This window comes from Podarcis erhardii, assembly GCF_964252035.2.
Source record: "Podarcis erhardii genome assembly, chromosome: 6".
In the NCBI taxonomy this organism is placed as follows: domain Eukaryota; kingdom Metazoa; phylum Chordata; class Lepidosauria; order Squamata; family Lacertidae; genus Podarcis; species Podarcis erhardii.
Genome location: NC_138510.1, coordinates 83,642,689 through 83,669,348, shown reverse-complemented (window position 1 = coordinate 83,669,348; position 26,660 = coordinate 83,642,689). Strand labels below are relative to the sequence as shown.

The 26,660-nt window shown below is 42.0% G+C and overlaps 1 protein-coding gene across 5 annotated transcripts in view; it reads right to left on the bottom strand.

Moving 5' to 3' along the window:
• The window catches only part of KCNT2 (potassium sodium-activated channel subfamily T member 2), a 229,665-nt gene that overhangs the window by 122,328 nt on the left and 80,677 nt on the right, over nt 1-26,660 (bottom strand). For 3 of the 5 annotated variants that reach the window (XM_081865759.1, XM_081865758.1, XM_081865760.1), the window contains exons 2-7: nt 24,846-24,925; nt 13,910-14,009; nt 7,366-7,422; nt 6,469-6,517; nt 1,965-2,024; nt 660-734 (exon numbers count right to left, since the gene is read on the bottom strand). In XM_081865759.1, coding sequence (XP_081721885.1) covers nt 660-734; nt 1,965-2,024; nt 6,469-6,517; nt 7,366-7,422; nt 13,910-14,009; nt 24,846-24,925 — 421 coding nt within the window. The remainder of the gene's footprint in view (nt 1-659; nt 735-1,964; nt 2,025-6,468; nt 6,518-7,365; nt 7,423-13,909; nt 14,010-24,845; nt 24,926-26,660) is intronic. The other 2 variants (XM_081865761.1, XM_081865762.1) reach the window with 1 other exon arrangement.

Here is a 26,660-nt window from a genome sequence, read left to right as displayed (position 1 = left end):
TAATAGATAGTAACAGATGTGAGAAATATAGGGTGGGATTCAATGTTGCACTATTACAAACATTCCCCATGAAGAAGAAACTCATTTTGCCAGATGGACTGATACCCACCCCCTCTCCTCTCCCCTCCTGCTATTTGAGGTTTCTGCAGCCCCTTCCCCCAAACCAATTTAGGCAGGTGCAGAGGGAAAAGCATTGTTGTGCAAGCAGAAGTCCTTGCACGAAGCTTCTGCTGAGGTGAATCCTGCCCAATATTTATAATTCCCCTTTGACTCTAGGTGCTGAACAATTATTACATTTCAAAAAAGCAAAAGTAGGCTAAAAACTTACAAACCAAATTAACAACGTAATAAGCACAAGTTGCTGTGAGGTGGGGGAACCCAAATGTTTAATAATGAAGAAAGAAGAGGAGAATTATATCAGATTGAAAATAGCCTCAAAAATAAATTATTTCCCCCACTAATTAAAATTTGCTTCAACCAACTCAAATTAGGCCTACCAATTAATCAATCAAAATGTGAGTAGATTCAACTAATTGAAGCTTGTAGCTTTAAGGGAAATAATTACAGGATCGTGCATTCAGCCTGAATTCTAAAATTTGTACTGCTTTAAAATAACTTCACACTTAACCCAGATTGTGTGTTAAATGGATGAGACTTACTGTAATTATGAAAGGGATAGCATTAATAATTTCCAACAGGAAAGGCATCCGCACAACTTGCTCCCATAGGTTTCCCTTGTAAAAATGAAGGCAAAAACAAAAACACAGTACTATCAACCGTTAATATTTTGCACAGTGACAACGCAGGGTTTGCAGTGCCACACAGAGTGATGCACGCAGCGAGTGACATACTACAAAATTATGCAAATGCACTCCACTCGGGGGGGGGGGGGAGTTAACTGGAAAAACTACCAGATTGTGTCTAATGCTAGGCAGGCTCATCAATATTTGCAATGAACCTCGTTTTTAAAAACAGATACAAAGAAACTCTCCTACTTTTTCTTTCATGCTACAAATGTAAACAAACATAAATTAATTATCTTTATTTAGAAGCACATTAACAATTTCCAGCTGATAAATCAGGAATGGGTAATTACTATTAGGAAGTTAGGAATGGAACTCTCTAAACAAAAACACTGGGGGCATTGGCTAAAGTTCCACAACACACAGGAGCTTTCTCTCAATGTTAAGGGACACCCCCAAGCACTCCAATTTTAAAAATCCACAAGGAGCTGGAACCTTTGAAACAACACTGCTTTTAACAACCTTTAAACCATGGGTAGGCAGACTAAGGCCTGGGGGCTGGATCTGGCCCAATTGCCTTCTAAATCTGGCCTGCGGACGGTCCGGGAATCAGCATGTTTTTACATGAGTAGAATGTGTCCTTTTATTTAAAATGCATCTCTGGGTTATTTGCGGGGCATAGGAATTCATTCACCCCCACCCAAATATAGTCCAGCCCCCCACAAGGTCTGAGGGACAGTGGACCGTCCCCCTGCTGAAAAAGTTTGCTGACCCCAGCTTTAAACGCAACTAATAAAACCTGTTTGCAAACCCATTTCTTTTAACGGACAGAAACAGAACTGTCCTATAGGAAAGTGGCTTACTTTCACGGCCAGCCTAACACATTTTGTTGCCTGAAGCAAGAAACAAGATGGCACCTCACCCTTTCTGAGTACATCTGATTGACTAGTGTAGGACCTGTGGCAGACATACATAACTCTGATCTCCAACAGATGCCAATAATTGGGGGGGGGGGCTCAGAAAGAAGGGGGGCTGCCTCTGCTTTCCCCTAGCATCTATCGCTAAGGGCAACTACCTCATTCCGTTTAATGGTATGGTTAGTGCTACACGATGCCCATCGTCACCCCCGACCTGCAGATATGTTGGCTGAGGATGATGGGGGTTGGGATCTAAGGTGATCTGGAAAACCCCATATGGAAGAATGTAGCCATAAATACTTACTTTATAGCTGAGATAGCTCAAGAGCGTTGTTTCCAATAGACTTATCAAAGCCACTGACACCTGGAGAAGTGAGACACACGTGAAATCTTGTGCAATAATACCTGAGGATTAGGCAAACTTTCAATAAGTGTACATCGGGTAAACCAAAACTAGCTGATTTGTGGGAGAAGTAGCTATCCTGCAAGCTTTCGATAAAGCCTTTGATCTCTTGAGCTGGACCTGTCAGGGCCGTCTTTAGCAGATGTGGTGCTGGGGTGCAAATATCTACCTAGCGCCCCCAAATTACCATGGACAGTGTTGGGATGGCCGTAGCTGCGCACTGCCAACCATCCGGGGGAAGCGCAATTCTCCCCCATGCCGCTGTGGGAAAGCAATCCCTGCAGAGGCTTAGGAGTGAAGTTGCACCCTTCCCATGCCTCCTCGGGAGGAGAGCGATCCCCGTAGAGGCTTGGGAGGGAAGCTGCATGGCTGCCAGCCTTATAGTTGGTGGGGCGCAGCTGGCAGGCATGTAGGGAAAGGGGAGGCCGCCTCAAAGCTGCGCAGCTCCCCCACTTGCTGGGGCGCCCCTGAGAGGCCGGTGTCCTAGCGCGACGCACCACTAAGCCCTGTGGGAAAAACATGACTACAAGAAACTATTCCTTGCATCATTCGTTTCAGGAGGCTTCAAAAAACCAGTATCTGTTGCTTAAGTCATTGACAGCTTTTCTAGAATTGCACTTAAAAAAAAAGTTGTAGCCAGTTCAAAACTTAAAAACATATCAGAAACAAGTTTAAGCCCTCACACTCAAGACTTGTGAAGGTTCTTTTCATCTTCTCAAAACACAATGTTTTTCAGATGAATTTGCCTCAGTCATCTCAAACTAACTTCAAAACAGCTAGAAAAAGAACTCGGTGGCCTAAAATAACATCATGCACTCAATAAATACAGGATATTCTGTGGACTGGCATTTGTAGAAACATATCCTCACCAAGTCTGGAATCTTGAATAAGATTAGCATGAGAATTTCTAATTTTAAACAAATGTCCCTTACTAATGAAAACCCAACATCCTGAGCAATTGCATAATCAGATTTAGCACAGAGATTAGGAGTTGTCAACGTATAAAAATAACAGCAGCATCTGAAAAATGTTCAGATGCCACCAAATCAGTGCTGGTTGAAGTGAATCATATGCTGCCAGCACCCAGTGATTTGGCACTAAGAAATGTTTCATCTTCAGGACAGAGAATTCTAATCTCCTTGACTTTCAAATTTCATGGGTGGAAAATAGGCTCCAGTTCCACTGCTTTGTATGGCCAGAGCTCAGAGAGGCACGGATATTGCTCTGCTGCCCAAGAAAAGGGCACCTATCTTCTGTGAACCTGGCATAGGCAGCTGCTAATAATGGGAAGGAGGTGAAGAAGGAACAGCCCTAGGCTTAGGCAAGCACATATCATGGGCATCCCAGGACTGTGCATGGATAAAGTTGGTCCATTTGTTAGGGGATCCTGACACAAGTAAGATACTCTTCGTTGTGCGGGAGAGCTCTAGCTATGTATCTAAGAATGCATGCAAAGGTAAGGGAAAGGGAAAGGATCCCTGGATGGTTAAGTCCAGTCAAAGGCGACTATGGGGTTGTACACTGAAAAGGATATACCAAGAGCTCTGGCCAAAAGTTTCAATACAAGGAATAATTCCTACTCGAGAGTTGAAAAGAAAAACGTGTATATTCTGCTAAGAATAACAGTTTTAAACTAATAGTAAATTTAAACACAAAGTATAAGTGCGACAGTTTTAAAATAATAGTAAATTTAAACACAACGTTTAAGTGCAGAAATAATGTAGTTTCAAATATGCAGTGATATAGTATAAAGGTACATAAAATACCAGTAAACAACAATTGTTTTATACAAGTCTCAATGGCAGTCAAAAAGAGTCCATATTATATAAAGTCAGAATAAAGAATCAAATAGGGCCAAAAAGAAGTATCCGGAGTATGGGGTTGTGGTGCTCATCTTGCTTTCAGGCAGAGGGAGCCGGTGTTTGTCCACAGACAGCTTTCCGGGTCATGTGGCCAGCAGGACTAAACCACTTCTGGTGCAACGGGACACCGTGATGGAAACCAGAGCACACGGAAACACCATTTACCTTCCCGCCGCAGCAGTACCTATTTATCTACCTGCACTGGCATGCTTTTGAACTGCTAGGTTGGCAGGAGCAGGGACAGAGCAACGGGAGCTCATCCCGTCGCAGGGATTCAAACCGCCGATCTTCTGATTGGCAAGCTCAAGAGGCTCAGTGGTTTAGACCACAGCAGGGGTGTGGCTGCTTTGTGCATCACCACAAGGAGCAGGCTAGCTTATGCAACTTGGCAACACACCCCCATAAATAATTTCAACATGGGTGGGATGGTGAAGAGGTCAACAGAACCCCAACCAGATTTTATGATGAATAAATATCCTACATTCATTAGACTTGAGCCAAATGTAAGGTTCCCTGCCCCCCACTCCTAGTCTCACAGATATCACTAGGACATGTTACTTCAGCTAATTGATTGTGCTGTGTTAAATTAATGGTGCACACCTAACTGTTAAAAATGGGCTCATCTCACTATTTAAAAGCTAAATAAAAGTAATGATAGACATCTGGACTGAACTGTTCAGCCTTAACTTGCTTGCAAAGACTCCCAGAAGTATATGGGTTATATGAACTGCTGTTGAGTAGGAAGATCTAAATCCCATATGTACAAAATGATGAGAAACAAAAGAATGAAAGACTAGAACAACAATAAACTTATACTAAATGGTGAAGGAAAACAATAAAAAACCTGCATTATTCAGCCTTAGCAATCAAAAATTTCCAAACGTTTGGAAACAACAGGTAAACAAAATTCTGGTTTCAGGAACCACATAAGCCTAATTGATTAGGAAATAATTGCTTGTCTCCAGGAATGACTAACAATCTATTTTTAAAAATTACAAGGTAGAAGTAATTTTAATGGAAAATATTGCAAAGCAGCAACTCTGAAACATGCAAATTTAACAAACAAGAAAAGGCAGATCAGAAAAAGCTACTATTTTTGTTCTTAACTCCTGTCTAAAGTGATGTCGTGTTGCATGATTACACATTTCCACACATACACAAAAATCAAAATGTGTATGTATATGTGCGCGTACACATGAACCAAACAGGGTCTCCTGGGCAGGAGGAAGAGAATGTCATCAGAAAGATCAATCCAACATCTCATTCCCATCTCTCCCTCTGTAATATCCAATATCTAATACCTGTCATTACATTAATTTTGTGTTTCATGCCCCCACCATCAACAGGCAGTGATGGAACATGGGGGTGGAATACCATTATTGCACAATACAGTGTAAGCCATATTAAACATTGCGGATGATGGTTTCCACCTAAAAAACCCCCAAAGGAATTGTCCTTTCACCTGAAGGCCATTGTATTGGTGCCCAGCTCCCAATCATTTCAAAGGTGTGTAGGAAAATAATAATAGTAGATTAGGCTCATGATTAGCAAGACTGAGAAAACCCCTAACTAATGAGATGATAATATTCTGCCCAACAGCCTATATTCAAAAAGAAAGAAAGAAAGAAAGAAAGAAAGAAAGAAAGAAAGAAAGAAAGAAAGAAAGAAATTATTTTCTTTTTTAAAAAAACAACAACCAACAATGTCACACAGTGTCCAGTTTATTACAAGCTTTCAGAACTAAGTGAAAATGTATCTCTTAAACGGAACACTGAAAGCCGACAGCAATTTACACAGCCCAACTATAAACTAGTGTCTTGTAATCTATACTACTGCTTCAATAGCTCTTGCACAGTTCATATTCCTTTTTGTGTACTGGATAGGCAGGTACATTCCTCAGGAAAAAAAGCAGCACTCCATTTCAAAACCTGATCTATACAAGACACTTTCTTTGAGGCTAGCAGCTTTTCTGCTGCAACTTCATGCCCAGCTTAGGTGGACAGAAAAACATGGCCAGAACTTTGGTTGAGTTCCAGAGGGCTGCATGCTACATGTTTTGACCAGGACGGTGCATGGTGCAAAGGACTTTTCTGAGGCACCCGGTTGGATGCTTACCGGGGGGCGTGGGCGCCAGCCAGGTGAGGTGGAGGCAGGGGGCTAACGCCCCCTGCTAGGGGCGGTGCTCGGGCTCCCGCCCACAACCACTCCCCTCTCTTCCAGGGAGGAGAGTCTTTGTCGACCTTTATCCTTGCACTGGAAATGCTCTGACTGCGCATAGGGATCTTTGAACACCAGTTTCACAGAGGGATCCTTTGCCTGTCTACTCAGAAGTAAGAACCATTGTAATCTCAATCATTATAAGAAATTTAGATTAGGCCTGGCTCTCTGAATGTAACTTTCCTACACATCCCTTGGTTTGCTAACTGAATAGCGTTCTATGTTGTTTCCTTTAAGTACCCATGATTCCTGACACACACACACCTCGGGATAATATTACTAAGCAACATCTGAATGAGCTGTATAAAACGTAAGCCATATATTACCTGTAATCCCCATAAAGGTAAGCTTCTGTTCACCCAAAAGATAAGCGACCTGTTAAATTACAGTAACAAAATGAATACATCTCCAACGTCAGGCTCAGATAAGCCATAGGAAAGAAAACTACCCCCCCACACACACACACAATTACACCCCCTATGCGCTATAAATGTTTTAATTCATATTGTAACAAACACTAGAAACCTACAGCCAAGGAACTGACTGACAAATCCTAGTCCAGTTATCAGGCATCTTTGGACCTCCAGATGTTGCTGAACTTCAATTTTAATAAATTTTCAATGTGCAGAATAATAATAGTCTAAAAATTGGATTGTCTCTCCCTTTTTTTTTTTTCAAATAATCGAAGTGGAATAAGAAAGATTAATTGCACTTCCAGTGTACTGTGGAAGAGGACTTGGAAAAAAAGCATCCAGCAGTTATCATGCAATATTTTTTATAGATGAATCAATAATACTTACTCATTAATGAAATAACCCAAAGAAGTAAGCTCTCCAAAGGCTTCACTATCCATTTCAAACTACAGTGAACCATTAAAAACATACCTTAAAAAACCTGTTGTTATTGCTTCAAATGGCAAAACCTGGGAGAGTGTAGTTTAATTCTAACACAGCTGTAGACTCACTGAGCTCTCATACGATCTAAGGTGATTTGCTTGTGCCAAATACATGTTTGTGATGAATCGTGGGGGTTTCTGGATTCAAATTTCCAATGGTTCATGTTCCTGACCAATTTTCCCCAGCATAACGATTTCTAACTAACTATCCATCTTGCAGAAGCACAGTTCCTGTTTACACCAATATGTGTATTCTTTAAGAAAAGTGCATTATTGTATCTTAGCTCAAAACATATTACTGTTCTTGTAAATACAACCTTAAACTTACCAATCTATCTTGCTGGAAGTGTTGTTCTGACTGGAACATCCCCAAATTAATTCCTTGCTACCAGGCATCCAAATATAAAATCCATTTTCGTTTAGATAACGGTGTAATTGCACAACAAAAATGGTATTAAGGGGGAGGGGGGAGGGAGAGGGAGAGGAAAGGCAGACAAGATAATTAGCTAGCTGTAACAATACTTTTTAAAAAATGGTTGTGAAATAGCATACAGGACAGATGCTATAATGTCTTGTCTGAGAAAGGAAAGAGGTTAAATATGAGAAGGAGTGATACTAAGCATAAATGCAGGAAAAGAACTGCAACTAAGGATGGGGAGTGTTTATTGATAGAATAAACAAGGTATCAGAAAAAAGAATAAAGCATTAGAAAGTTAAACTTGGGATATTTAATACATATAGTCAAGACAACGGTCAGGTTTAGACAACATGCAAAACCATAGTTTAGTGTGATGAGAATTAGCTATACCAAGATTTGGGCTTCCATGCTCGCCCTGTCTCCCAACGCTAGAGTGCTCATATCGAAAACTTTCGGTTCCAATTCCAAATAGCATGTTGGCTGAACCCTAAACTATGGTTAATGCTAACCATGTTTTCAAATCAAAGCACCCTTGTAATCCCATGGCTTTGATTTTTGCTTGCTCCAAACAATGCACAGTTAAGATGAACTAGCTTTTTGGTTAGGACCACACAACAAGCTGCAATTAATCTAAACTAGAAGTGAAAGTTTCCAAATTCATCCTTGTGGTGGGGTGCCAGAGGAAGGATGCTTCTTGTTCCCAGCTTGTTCCCAGCTCATAACATTCAAAGTGTGCCGTTATTGTGTACGCTATGATTCCACAGAAAAGCAAACTATGGCATTGGCCACCAAAAATAATCAACTTCCTGAGACTCTCAGCAGTCCTTCTTGAGGTTCAGTAAGTTTCTATCTTCACATTTGTGAAGATGAACATGCATGGCCAACACCTGCTGAAATATCGTAACTCAAAGGAGTAACTAAATATCGTAACTCAAAGGAGTAACTAAATAAGATTCCCAGTGATTATACAGCATTTTGCATCTCCCCACAGTTAGTGATGCTATTAAAAGTAGGAAATGTTCCAGAACATATATCAAAGACAAAATAATGTGTTGGATTCAAATGTGCCTCTCTCCCAGAAGAAATGTTCTCTTCCCCTGACATAAGAGCTTTTTTCCAATGGGGCGGAAGAATGCTGAATGAGAAAAGCCTCTCCAAATTTAGAGGACTTCCTCTGTTTGGCCAAACAATTGTGTAAGACTTAACACAACATGTAACAATACAGTGGTACCTTGGTTTGCATACGTCTTGGTTTGCGTATGTTTTGGATTACAAACATGCAAACCCAGAAGTGCGTGTCCCGGTTTGCAACCTTTTTTTTTTGGATGACAACACATTTTTATGGGATTACGAACAATTTTTTTTTGGAGGCCCCATTGGTGAAAGTGCGCCTTGGGTTACAACCTGTTTTGGTTTGCAAACGGACCTCCGGAACAGGTTATGGTTGTAAACCAAGGTACCACTGTAACGAGTAACATTTATAATATGGGCCTCATTTAAGCCAGAGGCTGATTTTACTGGAATTACATCTTGCATGAGCATTTACTTCATGTAGCAAAGCTAGGTAAAAAAAGGTATCTCTTCTCCCATACATTTGACAGATTGTGATAAACGTTCTTGCTACTTATTGAGGAAATGTTTTCTGCGGATGATGTTTTTGCTGTTTATCTCTCATTATAATGGTTTTGTTGCATTTTTTTATTACTCTGTCTTTTGACTCTTAAGTCAGGGTGCTTCTGTAGTGAAGAAATAATAATGATAAGTATAATAAATATTGCACTTAGAAAAATATGTGTATTTTTATGCTATTAATAATATGATAATATATATACTTAATGCTGTAATAATAATACAGGGTGGTATTCAACCAAGTTTTATTTAGAGTAGACACAATTGATATTAAGGAACATGACTGAGTTAGGTTCATTTATTTCAATCAGTCTGAGTAAGCTTTAGCTGAATACCACCCAAAAACAATTATATTCTATGTCCTGAGATGTCCTGGAAATTAAGCTGCAAAGGAACCACCTTCATCTATGGACTGACTCATTGATGCCTTCTCACTGAATCCTGCTTCCTTCAACTGAATTAACTGTATGAAACAATCATTTTCTTATTTCCCCTTTTGAAATAAACCTGCCTCCCACGCCGGGTGTTCTTATGTATGTATCCATCATTTTCACGTCTGCTTCATAAACCTGATGAAAGAACTTATTGCTCATGAACACTCACCCCAAAGAAATGAACTGCTGCCCTTTTAGATTAACACAGGACACTTTCATCAATTTTCATCACTGAAAGAGGATTTGCAGACCCTGATCCGCAATGTAGAATGGCGATAAGATGCTGCAGAAAGTGTGGTGGTCCGCATGCAAAAACCAGTGGTGCTTGCCACCATAAGGTCCCAAAACTGGGTTGCTATATAGGCAGGGCAGAGATCCAGCATCCAAAGCCATTTCCGTCAATATACAGTGGTACCTGGGGTTAAGTACTTAATTCGTTCCAGAGGTCCGTACGTAACCTGAAACTGTTCTTAACCTGAAGCACCACTTTAGCTAATGGGGCCTCCTGTTGCTGCCGCGCTGCTGGAGCACAATTTCTGTTCTCATCCTGAAGCAAAGTTCTTAACCTGAGGTACTATTTCTGGGTTAGCGGAGTCTGTAACCTGAAGCGTATGTAACCTGAAGCGTATGTAACCCGAGGTACCACTGTAGTCCTGATATGACTGGGAGCTGGTGCAGCTAAAAACCAAAATCCCTGCCTGCCCCTCTTCTATGCTGGCTTGCTATAGAACCCATTCTGGCCTCGGTCCAGTATATCTGAAGAAGCGTCTCTACCCCCATCATTCTACCCGGACACTGAGGTCCAGCACCGAGGGCCATCTGGCAGTTCCCTCACTGCGAGAAGCCAAGTTACAGGGAACCAGGCAGAGGGTCTTCTCGGTAGTGGCATCCTCCCTGTGGAACGCCCTCCCACCAGATGTCAAAGAGAATAATAACTACCAGACTTTTAGAAGACATCTGAAGGCAGCCCTGTTTAGGAAAGCTTTTAATGTTTGCTGTATTACAGTATTTTACTATTTTTTTGGAAACCGCCCAGAGTGGCTGGGGAAGCCCAGCCAGATGGGTGGGGTAATAATAATGATGATGATGATGATGATGATAATAATAATAATAATAATAATAATAATAATAATAATAATAATAAATTCCATGTTTAGGATTGCTTTGGAACATAGGCAGCTATTCAAGAATTTAACCCTCTAATTTAAAGGCTACCCTGCTGGCGTTTGATAACAAATGCATAAAAAGGGACGCTCAATGGAAAATGGAAGTAACCAACCCAACAATGTAATGGCCACCTAAATTTTCAGAAGTCTATTCTTATTTTTCTCACCCTCATTATATTTATCTCTCTTATATTGGTATCAATATCTGTTCGGATGGTATTGTTGCAAAAACAACATCACCCCAAACCCTCTGCCTTGTATTTTCTGTTCACTACTTAGAGTTAAAGGGCACCTTTAAAAACCAACATCTTTTTTCCCCCTGAGATGTAATTTGTTGTCATCTTTAGGGATTTTTATTCCTCTGAATTCCTCTCCATAATGTGGAGGGCTAAATTGCTTGATCTTGGCTGTGGAGCAGCATAGATCAGTTATCAAACTCCCATCCACATAAATAAACAAAATCTATAACTTTTGCCATTTCAGACCACTGAACTTTATTGCCATTTGTCAGATTTTGCAGCCCATGCCTTTCCTTTCCCCCTCTGAGACTGTCATTGCACACAAACACTGACATGAAAACCCCACGCAAAGAAAAATATTCATGTGGTCAGCGTTGTTTTGCTTCTGTGATTTGAGCACTAACCCTGATATGTGCTTGTGCATATCAGTAGCCTGTAAGACGGAGGGGGGAGAGAGAGGACATGAACTGAAAACTGCGTCAAACTGCACATGGGCTGGTTCTGAAATTAATATGATAAATTCTCCAAGTTGAGCTGGAAGATGAGGCACAATCAGTCCATGGGAACAATAACAGACACAGAACGGGGACACCCACGCATACCTAGTAATTTGCAGGAATCTCCATTCCTCCTGCCAACATGTCTAAATTTTTGCTATTACTAACCAAAAAAAATATAGGATTTAATATGAAACTAAGTGTCAGTTTTTGAACAATTTTTGTGTGTGGCTATAATTAGATTATACAGTGCTCAGTTTATATGCCAGCTATTTAAAATGAACAGCACTAACAGCCTCTGTAGGCACGTTCCTCATGAATGCAACCATTTGGGGGAACTTATGCAAGGAATCATTTGTTTAAATTGCCTAGTCCATTAAAATAATTGCATGTATTTTGAAACAACTTATATCGGAACATATCAAATTGGTCTCTATATTACCCCAAATGGGTAATAGAGAGGAAAGGAGAGGAAAGTACCATTAGATGCTGCTGAAAATAACAATCCCAAGAAAATTCAGGGCTCCTATGAAAAAAAAGATTATCTCAAAATTCTTTTGAAGTATCACCCTAGCCAGACTGATGGTGACTAAGCCTATCCAAAAATATCATGCCATGCTATTTTAAAAGCCACTGTGCCATGACATACAGAAAGCCAGTACTTTGACAAACTTTGAGTAACACGAACATAGGAAGATGCCCTATACCAAGTAAGAACATTGGGTCCATCTAATTTTGCATTGACTACACAGACTACAGTGATTTTCCAGGACAGAAAGTCTTTCCCAGTCCTATTGGGACATGCCAAAAATTAAACTTGGGATATTCTGTGTCCAAATAGATGCTCTACAACTGAGCTACACTCTTTCTGTTGATATATGCTTGTATAATAATTGAATAATGTATTATTGAGCATGTCTTTCATAAAAGCTGTTAAAAATATATTTTTGTTGTTGTCTGCATTAAAAACAATATTTGCTGAATACACTAGCACTTACATTGCAGTGAGGGAAACATCTAAGAAAAAAGGCAGTTATTTCTGCCACATCTTAAGTACCATACCTGTTCAAAATAATTAGAGTTTCCCACCTTTGTTTTGTATTATAAGCCATACCTTAAAACTCTCTGTTTTTAGAAATGGCCCTTTGAGGCTGTAGCCACTAACCAAACCACTCTCAGGTTGTGTGGCCAGCTCAATGAAAACCATGATTTAAGAAGTACTGTTCACTCCCAATTTGTCCCAATTTCAGAAATAAAGAGAATAGGTATTCCCTCACACAGTATTGCCATTTATATTTCCCCTTTCATGGGGGGGGCACAGCTCCACTGAAGCCTCAATAATTGTTGCGTTCTTTCTAATTTCAATGTGCAAATACTACTTTCTTATCTTTTGGACAACTCCTCCAGAAAAATCTGCAAGGGGAGAAATTCTGAGACACGCTGAATGCATAGGAACAACTGGCTGGAGAAAAACATTGGGATAATAAAATAACAATCATCTAAAATGGCACATGATTAAAAGGAAGACCGCATGTTTGAAAGCTCTTAAGAAGGCAGGACACAAGGAAAATGGTTAGGGAAAGCCAAAGAGGAAACAAGAATATGAGAGGCAATCAATGAGATGTAATGATCTCTGACAATTTTTGTAGACAAGGTCTACAAAGCAGCACATTGAGACAGAAGAAGTTGTATGTGAACTCAGAGGAACAGAATAATAAAAAGACATCATTCAGACAGTTTAATTTCTTCACAGTTACACATGTTAAAGTCATATCAAAATAGCCTACTGAGCTTTGGCAAGTCCAGTCTTATTACTTGGAATTACTAAATGACTTGTGCCTGTGCCATTTCTATTCTGCCACAGGAAGTGAACTAGTTCAGACATAATGCTCAAAAATGGTTTGGCAATATATGAGCAATCATCGTACCCTGTGCTCCCATCCTTCACTTGTGTGCTCATGCCATAATTTTATCTGAACTGGGCAGAATATGGTTTGCTCAAACCACACAGTTGAAATTCTTCAGGAACACTCACATATCTGAAACAACGTGCTAGTAAAAATTAATAAGAGCCAATAATAGTGACCTAAATACAATGCACACATTCCAGATGTGAAAACCCCTTCTGTTAAAAGGTTTGTAACTCTTTTACCTGTACTGAGAATGCCACAAGTGTTCTGTGAGACATACGACAGGCAATGCAATAAATGGTCTTAAAATGTGCTGTCCCTCTGCAATTTATCCACATCACCACACATTGGTGATGATTTTTTTCTAAGATTCTTGTACTTTCTGCTCCCCCCACCCACATACAGTAAATTCTATGCCTATAGCTAATACAGTTTAGCCTATAGCTAAGCTATGCCTATGGCTGCTACAGATGCACAATTAAAGCTCAGTGAGGAGTGAAACAATTTATGAAGCATAAACTGTTGAGTGAAACAGTTCATGAAGCATTTTGAAAGGCAAATAAAAGAAGAAAACATTACCATCCGTGTTGTTGAGATGGATCATCCAGGAGCACTCGTACTATGTACAACAAACAGCTAAGCAGCTTGAGTGAAAAATTGAACAAGCGTATCCGGAGGCCTATTATAAGAAAGACAATGAAACAAAGTGAAGTTTTTTGTGGAATTTATAAGTCCATACTCACTGTAAAGTGTGTGGGGAGGGAGGCCTAAACAGGGATGGGATGAGAACGCTCAATTATTGTGAAACATGGACCACTTATAAACGCCATCTCCAACTCCTCGAAAGATTCCATCAACGGTGTCTCTGAAAAAATTTACACATCACTTGAGAAGACAGGTGAACTAATGCCAGTGTACTGGAAGAAGCAAAGATCACCAGTGTTGAAGCCATGATTCTTCAACATCAATTTCATTGGACTGGTAATGTTGTGTGGATGCCTGATTATTGTCTTCCAAAGCAACTACTCTATTCCAAACTCAAAAATGGTAAGCGTAATGCCGGTGGTCAACAAAAGACGTTTAAAGACTCTCTCACCGCACGTCTTTAAAAAAATGTAGTATAAACACCAACAACTGGGAAACACTGGCCTGTGAGCACTCCAGTTGGACAACACAGCCTTTACCAAAGGTGTCATGGGCTTTGAAGACACTTGAACTCAGGGTGAAAGGGACAAACGTGCTAAGAGGAAGGCTCGCTTGGCAAACCCTCACTGTGATCAACTCCCCCCTGGAAACCTGTGTCCCCACTGTGGAAGAATGTGTGGATCCAGAATTGGCCTCCACAGTCACTTATGGACCCACTGTTAAAATTGTGGTTATGGAAGACAATCTTACTTAGCTTCGAGTAATCGCCAAAGAAAAAGAAGATTACTCACTATCTTGGTTACAGTTTTGGTAGACAGTCTCTTCCCTCAACTCACAGCTATTTAACACTAATAGAGGAAGAATCGAACAGTGGGATGGGGCAGCTGAAGATACCAGAGCAGACATTTGCTCCAGATCAGATGGCTTCTTTCCTCACTCCACATTGCCATGTAAAACCAACTGTCCTGTGTTAGGGAATGAGGAGAACCTGGCAGGCAGAGTCATCTCCACATGCCTGCTCCTACTTCATCTGGACTATCTATTCCCACAATGGGACCACCTGACCCCAATTGCCCCATGTGGGAGATCGCTGGAGGGAGACTGGAGTGAAAAAAGATACTAGCAGATGGCAGCCAACTGTTTTGTTTCTTGAGTGTAGGGTCATTAATTCTTCTGCTACATTTGTGTTGGGAACCACATCAGGGATTCTGGTTGAAAGTACAACCAAATAAATAAATAAATAAAAGTAATATGTTTGGATCCTACACAAACACCCTCCCAGTATTACTTTTGTGCAGAAAACGCATATGGAAGCCTATAAAATATTGAACAACATTTGTTCAGAATTGTAGCTGCTCACAGACCACTTAAAAATCAGATAATTGAAAACTGGTGCTGAATGTACAATTTCATATCTTCAGAGCTTTAAAAATAATATTTTTAATATATATATATATATATATTTATAACCTGCCCTCCCCAGCCAAAGCTGGGCTCAGAGCGGCTAACAACAGTAAAATAATACAACATTCTAATAATACAGTAAAATAATACAATATTGTTGGGAAAATGTTAATTATTTAAGACAAAACACCCTTGGCCACAAAACAGTGCTTCCTTCCTATCTATGAAATAACACCAGGGCATGGGGAGTGGCGAGTTTGCAAGAGCAGATATGCTCATCTGTTCTTGATGAAAGTTAGTTTTCATTTGCTCAGGACTAAGAGAGCTGTCGGTCACTGAATCATGCACAAATTATATTATAGGGTACATCTGAAGCAAAGAAAGCATTTTGTATTTTTTCAAGTTAGAGAGAGAGGAAGAGCATCCAATGTATATACAAGTTATATACAGAGAACATCCAATTTAAACCGTACCGACTATAAACAGATATGGAGTTGTACAATCCAAAACAATAACTCTGAAACCCTCTGAAACATTGTTTGCCATGAAAATGAACAGATGGCCCTGGTGCAATTTCTGTCTTTCAGCTTAATAATTAGCCATCAGGCTAAATCAAGGTGCTGGTTTTGCTGTACAAAGCCCTATGCAGCTTGAGACCAGGATACCTACGAGAGAGTCTCATCCCCTATACACCCAACCACTTACTACAGGGCATCCTGCAGATACCTGTCATGGGCCAGGAGTCAGCTGCGCTTGCTAAACAGCAGCCTGAAGGGGGAGAAGGCAGAGTGATTCCACCCATCAGCCTTCAAGAACTCAGAGGAGAAGGCGCTGGTGAGAACCAGCTGGCTTCAGCCTTCTTAAGCAGAACTTCCAGCAGCAGTCAGATGCTAGTAACAACACTTGCAATTCATGGCTCTACCTTGCTGCTTCTTGCTCATCTGGACCCTTGACCCCATGAACATTGAATTCTCTGACCCCTGGATCATCTGACCAAATGGAATTGCTGTTTGCCTGACCCCAGGACTGGACCAGACTTTGGATGCTGAGTCTGCCTCCAGGCAAGTACACCTCAGAGACTCTTCTGCTTGGCTGATCTCCCACTCCACTGAGCTCTGCATGTTGATGCTCAGCAATGAGACTACGACAGTACAGTGGTACCTTGGTTGTCAAACTTAATCCATTCTGGGAGTCCGTTCAACTCCCGCACAACTCCTGCACTCAATCGGAAGCTGCAGAAGCCATGTCAGAAGTCCATCTTCCAAAAAACGTTTGCAAACCAGAACACTTACTTCCAGGTTTTCGGCGTTCGGGAGCCAAGCTGTTCAACAACCAAGGTACCACTGTACCACCCTTAGGAAGAGGTCAGTTCCCCACAATGACAGGAGTTGGGTCTTTAGTGCATTCTAATGTCTTTTTGGCATCCGTTGAAGGCTTGAAAAATGAAGAGGCCTTTGGAATTGGTGCCCATTGGAACAACTCCTGGGAATGAGTGACTAGCTGCTTCTGTTCTTAAAGGTTAGAGATTTGAAAGGGACCACAGTAAGACAGAGCAAGCACCAGTGTTTGTGGTGGTGAGTAAGAACTGCACAGAAAGGGAAGGAAGCTCCTGCTGAGATATATCAAATCCTGTCTCTGACAGGCAGGCCAGTGCCTCTAACAATTTCTTCTGCGTATTATCCTCCCAATTCATCTCCCCCTTGACATTCTTCAACAAATGTTTCCTACTCTGTTAATATTGCCATCTGCTGAAGACAGCTGATGAATTCTAATGACACTGTGAATTTTTAGTAATCTGTGCAGTTGACACCTTTCTGTGGTGTTTTTAAAATGTTTCAGAATAAACATTTAATGTCCCCAATACTATCCATTTTCTCCCTATGAGGCTGTATCAGTCACAACCATAAATTCCCATTAATGGGGTGCAGTAGTGGCCATGTGGAGAAAACAACAGCAATACTCTTCTTAGAATAGGTAATGCATGTATGTTAAGGCTGAGGGCTACTCAGTCCTTTTCTTCTAGAAAAAGGGCGTCTGTACTCACCATTAAGTTGTTACACACCTTTAACCAGTGTTTTTCTTCTAGGGGAAAAAGGTGCCGATACCACATACTCTTGAGTACCGCCAGGGGGAAAAAGGACTGAGGGTACTCATGAGGATTCTGATTATAGCTATCAATACAAAAAAATGGAAACAGAACATTTTTTCAAAAGAGCTGCAGGCTCCTTTCTAAGGCCACCTCAAATTTTCACTGCCACGCCCCAGCACCTTTTCATTTCTGCTCTGACTGATTCTATACTGTTTATATTCTGCCTTTCCTCTAATACGTTCATGGTGGCTTACACTGAGGAGAGACTGGGAAGAGAAAGAACAAACAATTCTGCGAAGTAGGTTAGGCTGAGAAAGAACAATCTGCCCAAGGTCTCCTGATGAGATTTGTGGCTGAATGGGAAACTCAACCTAGGTTTTGCCAAGCTTAGTCTAACTCTGTAAGGAATGCCTCCCTATCAGTATAATTTCCTGCCAGTCTCTTGCAGCTAGAACACACCTGGACTTGGCCAATGCTAGCAGTGAAGCAGAAGCGGACAGCAGAAGAGGAAGAAGAAGAAGAAGAGTTTGGATTTCATATCCCACTTTATCACTACCCGAAGGAGTCTCAAAGCAGCTAACATTCTCCTTTCCCTTTCTTCCCCACAACAAACACTCTGTGAGGTGAGTGAGGCTGAGAAGTGTGACTAGTCCAAGGTCACCCAGCAGTTTCATGTGGAGGAGCGGGGACGCGAACCCGGTTCACCAGATTACAAGTCCACCGTTCTTAACCACTACACCACACTAGCTCTCACTGGAACCAAAGAGGTGGCAATTTGGGCAGGGATGGAGAAGCAGTGCCTCTCAAGGTCCTATCAGCCTTAGCCAACACTGGCCAATCACTATGGGAGTTGCAGTCCAACAACATATGGAGGGTCACTCTTGCCATCCCTGACCTAGAGCATCATCTTAATCTTCCAAGAGTCTCAAGCATCAAGCAGCCTGTGCCAGGGCAATGGGGGCACAGCTAGGGAATGGTCTGCCTGAGAGGTGAGCAGATTCCCTACTACTGAATGTTAACTGTAATTCAGTTTTTAAGGATCATGGGCCTTCCCCAGACCTTTTCATTACTCTCCCTCAATCCCATTTCTGATGTTTACCAGTGCTGAACATCCTGCTCCCATGGTATAAAAGTGATCAGATCCATCCTGTCTATTTTGCTTGGAATGTAGAATGTGTGGGGAGAGGACTCCAGCCTGATGCCCATATGTGTGCAGAAATTACCATCACAAATTTCCCTCCCCACCTTCAAAAAAAAGGGATGGATGGACACTTGATTCAGTTAGATTCATGTTAGTTTCCTGTATCACATTGATTCGGCCATCTACGACTCCCCAAAACATCTCAGCTGGACCTATGAAATGACATGGGGTCCTTTACTTTTGCCTTCCATGGCAGGAAGGCAAATGGCAACCATGATGTGAGATTCAAGGTCTGTGCATCCCTCCTCCAGCAAATGGCACAGGAATTCTAATGGGAAGACAATCCTTTTTCTCTTACTTTGGCTTCCAACTTTGCAGACTCATAAACCCAAATAGTCCTGCAGCTTCATTTTCTTTGCGTCCATTTGTCCAAAGTCCCAGAAATATTTTGTTGCTGTTAGCCAAGGTTTGCCTCCATTTCTTGGAGAAGACCAAGCAATAGTGTAGCTCAATTCAAGATTGCAAAGTGGTAAGAAGAAGAAGAAGAGAAGAAGAGTTTGGATTTGATATCCCGCCTTTCACTCCCTTTAAGGAGTCTCAAAGTGGCTAACATTCTCCTTTCCCTTCCTCCCCCACAACAAACACTCTGTGAGGTGAGTGGGGCTGAGAGACTTCAGAGAAGTGTGACTGGCCCAAGGTCACCCAGCAGCTGCATGTGGAGGAGCGGGGAAGCGAACCCGGTTCACCAGATTACGAGTCCACCGCTCTTAACCACTACACCACACTGGCTCCCTACACCACACTGGTAAATCCTACTGAGTTCAATGAGTCTTTTCCCCTAGGAAGTATATTTAGAACTGCAGCCTTAAAAAAAATAAAAACGTTGGACGACTCAAATAAAAAGATTGCAGATCTTTTACTATTCTGATTTACTAACAAACATAATTAAGAGAAGCTTTCTATTTCCTCTGGGGGACAGGGAGCTGAAGACTCAGAAAGCCTGATGGTTTTAATGGTAATTGAATTGAATTTTACAGGTGGCGTGAAATTTCATTTAATGCACAGACACAAAGATGCACACCTGCACCTCTTGCTGGGGGTGGGGGGAAAAGAAACCCAACAGGGTGGGGAGGAGACAAGCAACCTTTGCTGAAAACGAACCTTGGTTTTCTAACTACGTATTGCTTGTAATAAGATACACTGGCAGTCAAGCAGAAAATTCAAATCAAGGATAAAAAAATAACTTTCATTCAGCTCAGAGGCATAGCAAGTTTAATTACAATGTCTAGGATCAATTTTGTCAGAGGATTCTATGTGAGCCTTTGAATTTTACAGGATTACCTGTCTAATGAAACAATTGATGTTACAGCACAATTATCACTTGGCTCAGTATCTTTCTAACTTGTTTTTGGCCCAGGCACACAATTCACCCACCATGAGAAGGTCACTTTAAGTGGCCCTTTGTGACGTTTGTACACATTTGTTCAGTGTTTAGATTGAATGACTTTTTCCAAAAGTCACAGGATGTCCAAGTTCTATAGTGATGTGGATAATGTTCCCTGATCAGCACAGCAAATGAATGCATCCCTGATGGATGAAAGCCATCAAGGGGAATGATTTGCAGTGGCCTCCATGCTGTGTCCATATCTTGCAAAATCCCCTTTAGCCCCTCTATACAGAGTAGTGAGGAACCTTTTCCAGCTAGTGGGCTGGATCCTGACCTCCCACAACCCCACAGGCCATTCTGACTACTGATGCCATTATGATGTCAGGTGACAGCTTCAAAGGAACTGGCTGTCAGTGTCAATCTCCTGGTCGGCACTGACAGCAAACCCTAGTGATGGATTCAAACAGCACTTGCAAATGGAAATTTTCCTTCTGCAAACTGGCAAAAGCTGGAAAAAAATGTATGTGCACAGGTGCAGAATTAGAGATTCTATTAAGTTATCTTTTCAAGCTCCAGTCACTACCCCTTTATCAAAAATAACCTTTGCATAATTACCTGTCTCAATTTGCCTTTGTTTATGGGAGCATTCACACCTAAGCATTTTCAATTGAAGCTTAATGAAAATTTGGCTCTCAAAGTAGTATAAAGATCAGAACAAAGCATAGGAGATGCAGAGCAGATGCAGAAAGGGAGGACTATTACACCGGCGAAGGTTTTTGTTGTTTTGCTATTGTGTAAGTAATGAAAATCTTGACTCCCTGAATACATAAATAAATGGGGAAAGGCTATATACTCTGCATAATATTTGAACAATTGGCTCTGGCAAAATCTGTATGTGGTGACTGAGTAGAAAGTCTGGGTTGCAACTATAAAAGAAATAAAGTAGTTAATACATTAATGTAAGAGGTAGAACTAAGAACTGAAGAAGCATTGACAGTAGGTCCAGTGCATGGTTCACACAAGGCAGCAACCTTGCTGAAAACTAGTGTGACCTGAGGCTCGGTCAAGAGACCGTGTGAGAACACAGCATACATGTCATGGACTAGCTGACTGCAGAGAAGTGGTGGGAGATGCCAGCTGGGGAACCCCCCTGGGAAGGAGGCTCAGAGACAGGGGACTGATAGTGGGATGACAATGGTGGGAGGGAGAAGAGGGAGCAGACTGGGAGGAGGAGGTGATGGAAGCTGAAGACGTAACAAGGTTTAGTGAGCAGGAAGAGGCAGTCCAGACTCAGAGGCAGGGGAGGAGGGGGGGCCAGGAGACAGAGATGAGACAGGCAGCTGGAGAATCTAGGGAGTTTCCTCCTGCTGCTATGAATAGCTCTCCATCCCGCTGATCTCCCAGAACATGCGGAGAAATGAAGACAGCAGAACAATGAGAGACAAGATAACAGAGTCTTAGGCTCTGGGGAGCAGCTTTAGAGAGTGGTGGGAAGGCAGGGACCTTCTGTTGCCGCAGCTGCCTTATTGGGGCAAGACCACTAGGACTGAGCTGTTTTATTTTTTGAGAAAAGAGTTAACTTCACTGACATTGGGTTCTTTATTGTTTTATTGCTGACCTACGCCTGACTCCAGCTCCTGACAATGCACTGCCTTAAACTGTCTGGAAGAAGTGAGGACTCTAAAATCCCAGCCCAATATATCCCAGTCTGATCACTGAGATCATACAGAGGAGTATTGTTGGTGGTCCACCATGTTACAGATGCCTGTCTAGCCTCAACTAGAATGTAGGCATTTAACGTCGCTGGCCCCATGCTAGTGAACACTTCTCTCTTCTTCTTTGGTGATCACTCACAGCCAAGTAGGATTGTCTTCCATAAACACGGTTTTAACAGTGGGTCCATAAGTGACTGTGGAGGCCAACTCTGGATCCACACATCCTTCCACAGTGGGGACATAGGTTTCTGGGTGGGAGTTGATCACGGTGAGGTTTTGCCAAGCGTGCCTTCCTCTTAGCACGTTTCCCCTCTTTCACCCTGAGTTCGAGTGTCTTCAAAGCCCATGACGCCTTTGGTAAAGGCTGTTCTCCAATTGGAGCACTCGCAGGAAAGTGTTTCCCAGTAGTTGGTGTTTATACTACATTTTTTAAAGATGTGCCTTGAGAGAGTCTTTAATCGTCTTTTGTTGACCATTTTGCTTACCATTTTTGAGTTTGGAATAGAGTGGTTGCTTTGGAAGACGATAATCAAGCATCCACACAACATGACCAGTCCAACAAAGTTGATGTTGAAGAATCATTGCTTCAACACTGGTGATCTTTGCTTCATCCAGTACACTGGCATTAGTTCACCTGTCTTCCCAAGTGATGTGTTAAAATTTTCAGAAACACGTTTGATGGAATCTTTCAAGGAGTTGGAGATGGAGTTTATAAGTGGTCCACATTTCACAAGCATGCAGTAAGGTTGGTAGTACAATAGCTTTTTAAACAAGCATTTTGGTTTCCCTGCGAATGTCTACAGGAGATTCAGCAGACATCCATGCTTTTGACTTTCAAGCATCTCTTGAATACTCCCCACCCCTTCCATCAACTGGCCTATACTGTTGTTTAAAAAATATATCCATGAATGTTCTGTGCTGCTTTTATGTTTTGCATGGGGGTGCTGTTCCTGACCCCTGTCTGTGACAGTGGAGCACGCATAAGCCCAGCCTCAGCCCTGTTCTGCTCCGTTTTCGGGCCACTTTTGGGTTGGAAACGACAAGTGTGTGCATGATCGCATGTCAGTTGGACACATGTAAAATGGCTACTGCCTGCATGATTGCTGCCATATTTTATGGGTGAGTGGTATAGGAACGTTTTTCGTTAAGTATATATAAAATCAGAAAGCATATGTTTCCAAGAATCCCAGATACAGTCTTATGAATCATGAAGAATCTCCAACTGATTTTAAAAAAACAAAACATACACTTGAACTCAAGTGGTTAAGAGTGACTTGACATTCAGATGCAGTTCAAGTGGCTTCAACGTAGCTTAAGGATAACACTCAAAGTCCCACAAAAATACCTCCGTGGAACCAAAAGTGGAAGCTACTGATGGGCGAACCTTCTTTAGCTTGACTCTGATACAAGCAAACAATTATAGCATTATTGTAGAATTTGCATTCAAAACTGAGACTGTGACATAAAGAGGTTAAGACCAGACAGAATAGGTGGAGAGTGTTTACAGGTTTCCCTAGAATGGCAGATTTTAAAATTAAAAATTCACTTGAGGGAGTGAGGATTACATCTAATAGGAAAAACGATGTAACTTTTAATTGTATGTGTGAGTGCATAAGAGAAATGCTTCGTGGATGGATCCAAACGCAATGCTCAGGAATGTAAGTTAAAAAGGATATCTATGTTTGGGACTCCAGAGGTCCAATACTAGGTAGGGTAATTGGGGCATTGGTCTGACTTGGACTCTCTCACATTCAGCTTGCTGTAGAAATATCCACCATGATCTCTGGCTGGATTCCTATACTTCTTGGCAGCCATGAAAGGAAGCTGCCTACTTCAGCTATCTTAAAGCTGGCACTGTTTGTAGGCTGCACTTCCAGAAATGTTCCATTGGCCAAGATATAGTGAGAGACCTGCTAATCCCCCCCCCAAAAAAAGACCCCCAGAACAGTGTATTTTAGATAAATTGAGTCTTTGAAGAGGGGGAAAAAACACAACAAGGTTTTCTTCTTATTGTGGCATTGTGCCTAGATCTGTTTGTCTTTAGCACCTGGATTTTTATAGAGTATCATGGTTATACAGTGGTACCTCGGATTACAAACGTTTCAACTTACGTTTTTTCAGGTTACGAACGATTTTAACCCGGAAGTAAGTTGTCCAAGCTCTCGGAGGCTTCGCCGCTGCCTGGGGGCAAACCCGGACATCCGCGGGGCCTACGGAGCTCTCAGAGGCCTCCGCGAATGCCGGGAACCAAGCCCCGACATTTGCGGTGCCTAAAGCGGCTCCGTGGATGCCGGGAGCCAAGCCCCAGCATCCACAGTGCCTGCAGAGGCTCTGCAACTGGGCTCCAGCTGTAGGAGCTCTCTGAGGCCTCCACGAATGCAGGGAGCCAAGCCGATTGTGATTGTGGAAGAGGACCCTGAGCCCCCTCCAAACAGTGAGTTTGGAAATAAATTTTATTTTTTTTCATCTAAAATACTGTCTTATTTATTTCATAGTACAGTACATTGATTATTGCCTTTATTTTATGGATCAATGGTCTCGTGAAACAGTAAGATTCATGTTAAATTGCTGTTTTAGGGGGTGTTTTTTCATCGTCTGGAACAGATCAATCCACTTTCCATTACTTTCAATGGGAAAGTCCGCTTCAGGTTAAGTACAGACCTCTGGAACCAATTAAGTACTTAACCTGAGGTACCACTGTATATTAAAAGAGCATGGGATGAGGAAAGTTTGCAGCATTAAGACATTGTTGAGGCTGTGCAAATATTAAATTGATTAAATACATAAGCAACAAACAACTAGCAAGCAGACTGTGAATTTGGGAACACAGGGTGGCAATCAATTAATATTTATTCAGAACAGACCCATCAAAAGTAATGAACATGACTACATTCTCCTAGTGATGTAACATATAACCACTTCTTATCATCAGCAAGCATTATTGTTTAGAGAAGGGTTTCCCAAATGCTGGTTTCCAGCTGTTCCTGGAGTACAATTTTCATCATCCCTCAACCTGCTAGCTAGGGATGATGGGAGTTGTAGTCCAACAACAGGCGGCAACTCAAGTTTAGGAAACCCAGGTTTAGAGGAAGCGCTGTTACACCCACACGTAGTAAGAGAGAGAAAATGCTTACTTGATCTTTGGTTTTTGATGAAAAATAACTTTAGCCTCTCTTTAAATGTGTTTTCATTCATGTAGAATTCAACTTGTACTCTAAAAAGAAAAAAAAAAACTTTAGGTAGGAGGCTGATCATAGCATGTTAAATACAAAGACATGACAGTTACATACATGGCCTTTCGGCGTTTGCCCAGCATAAAAACCACGAGCACAAACTTTGTAAAATTCAGAAGCATCTTCAAACAATATATTTCCAGGGAGTTACTATGGCCAGAAATTCATCTGCATTGCTTTGCATCTCTTCTCACCCCTTGGCCCCTGGAACACCATCTAGTAGCAGCAATGAATCCAGTGTTATTGTGACTGGTTGTCCTGATTTCTTTAAACCGACAACTAATGGGTGGCCACAGAGTTTCGAAAAGGCGCATTCATGCTCCTCGGTGACTGGAAACTTATCTTACAACACCTCTGTATTTCACAGGAGAGCAAGTAGCAAGATAAATTTGGACAGAGAACCAAGAGTTTTGAATGTCAAATTTAGGTTGACTGCTGGGTGATGCTGTAATCCAGGGGTCAGAAAACTTTTTCAGCAGGGGGCCTGTCCATTGTCCCTCAACCTTTGGGGGGCAAGAGTATATTTTGAAGGGGGGGAATGAATTCCTATGCCCCACAAATAACCTAGAGATGCATTTTAAATAAAAACATACGTTCTACTCATGTAAAAATACTCTGATTCCCGGACCGTCCGCGGACCGGATTTAGAAGGCGATTGGGCCAGATCCAGTCCCCGGGCGTTAGTTTGCCTACCCATGCTGTAATCTGACTTTAAAGTGGTATAAGCATAGCAGTTGTGCAGCCCTCTTACAGAGTCCTCACCCTGGCCCAACCCCATTCTGCTTATATAAAGGTAAAGGTAAAGGGACCGCTGACCATTAGGTCCAGGCGTGACCGACTCTGGGGTTGCGGCGCTCATCTCGCTTTATTGGCCGAGGGAGCAAGCGTACAGCTTCCAGGACATGTGGTAAGCATGACTAAGCCACTTCTGGCGAACCAGAGCAGTGCACGGAAACGCCGTTTACCTTCCCGCCGGAGCAGTACCTATCTATCTACTTGCACTTTGACGTGCTTTCAAACTGCTAGGTTGGCAGGAGCAGGGACCAAGCAACAGGAGCTCACCCCGTCGTGGGGATTCGAACTGCCAACCTTCTGATCGGCAAGCCCTAGGCTCTGTAGTTTAACCCACAATGCCACCCGCATCCCTGTAAACATATACCTGTAAATAAATCAGACATTACAAGTGAGCATAGGTTTCCAGCTTCCCCTCATCCAAAAAAAGGAGGGAAATCCCTCTATTAGTACCCTGGACTTTTCATGGATTGGGAAAGTGGGAAGTGTTTATCGTTATAGCTCCCTTCACATGCTATATGCATCAGGAGACTCCAAACTGTGGTCTTCAAAGAAAGGGTGGTATATAAATTTAATAAATAATAAACAAATAAATTAATGGGGATCAGGCCACTCCCACCCCCACCCCCCAATGCTCCCACCCCCAGGTTCCACCTCTCAACCTTGACATCCACTCCTTAGGCATGGGCATCTGCCATGGGGAAGTCTTCCATAGGAGTTGGGAGACCACATAGTCAAGGTCTACAGAGATCTATGCACAGAGGTTTCCCACAGCCCAAACATACTTGCCCCAGTATGCAAGGAGGAGAAAGAAACGCACACAGCGGAAATGGAAATGGCATTAACTCTGGGCTAGGGAAGAGGTTTTTAGACTGGGGTCTGTGAGTTCCATTTGGAAAGGTTGCAGCACAGTCAAAGATGTCT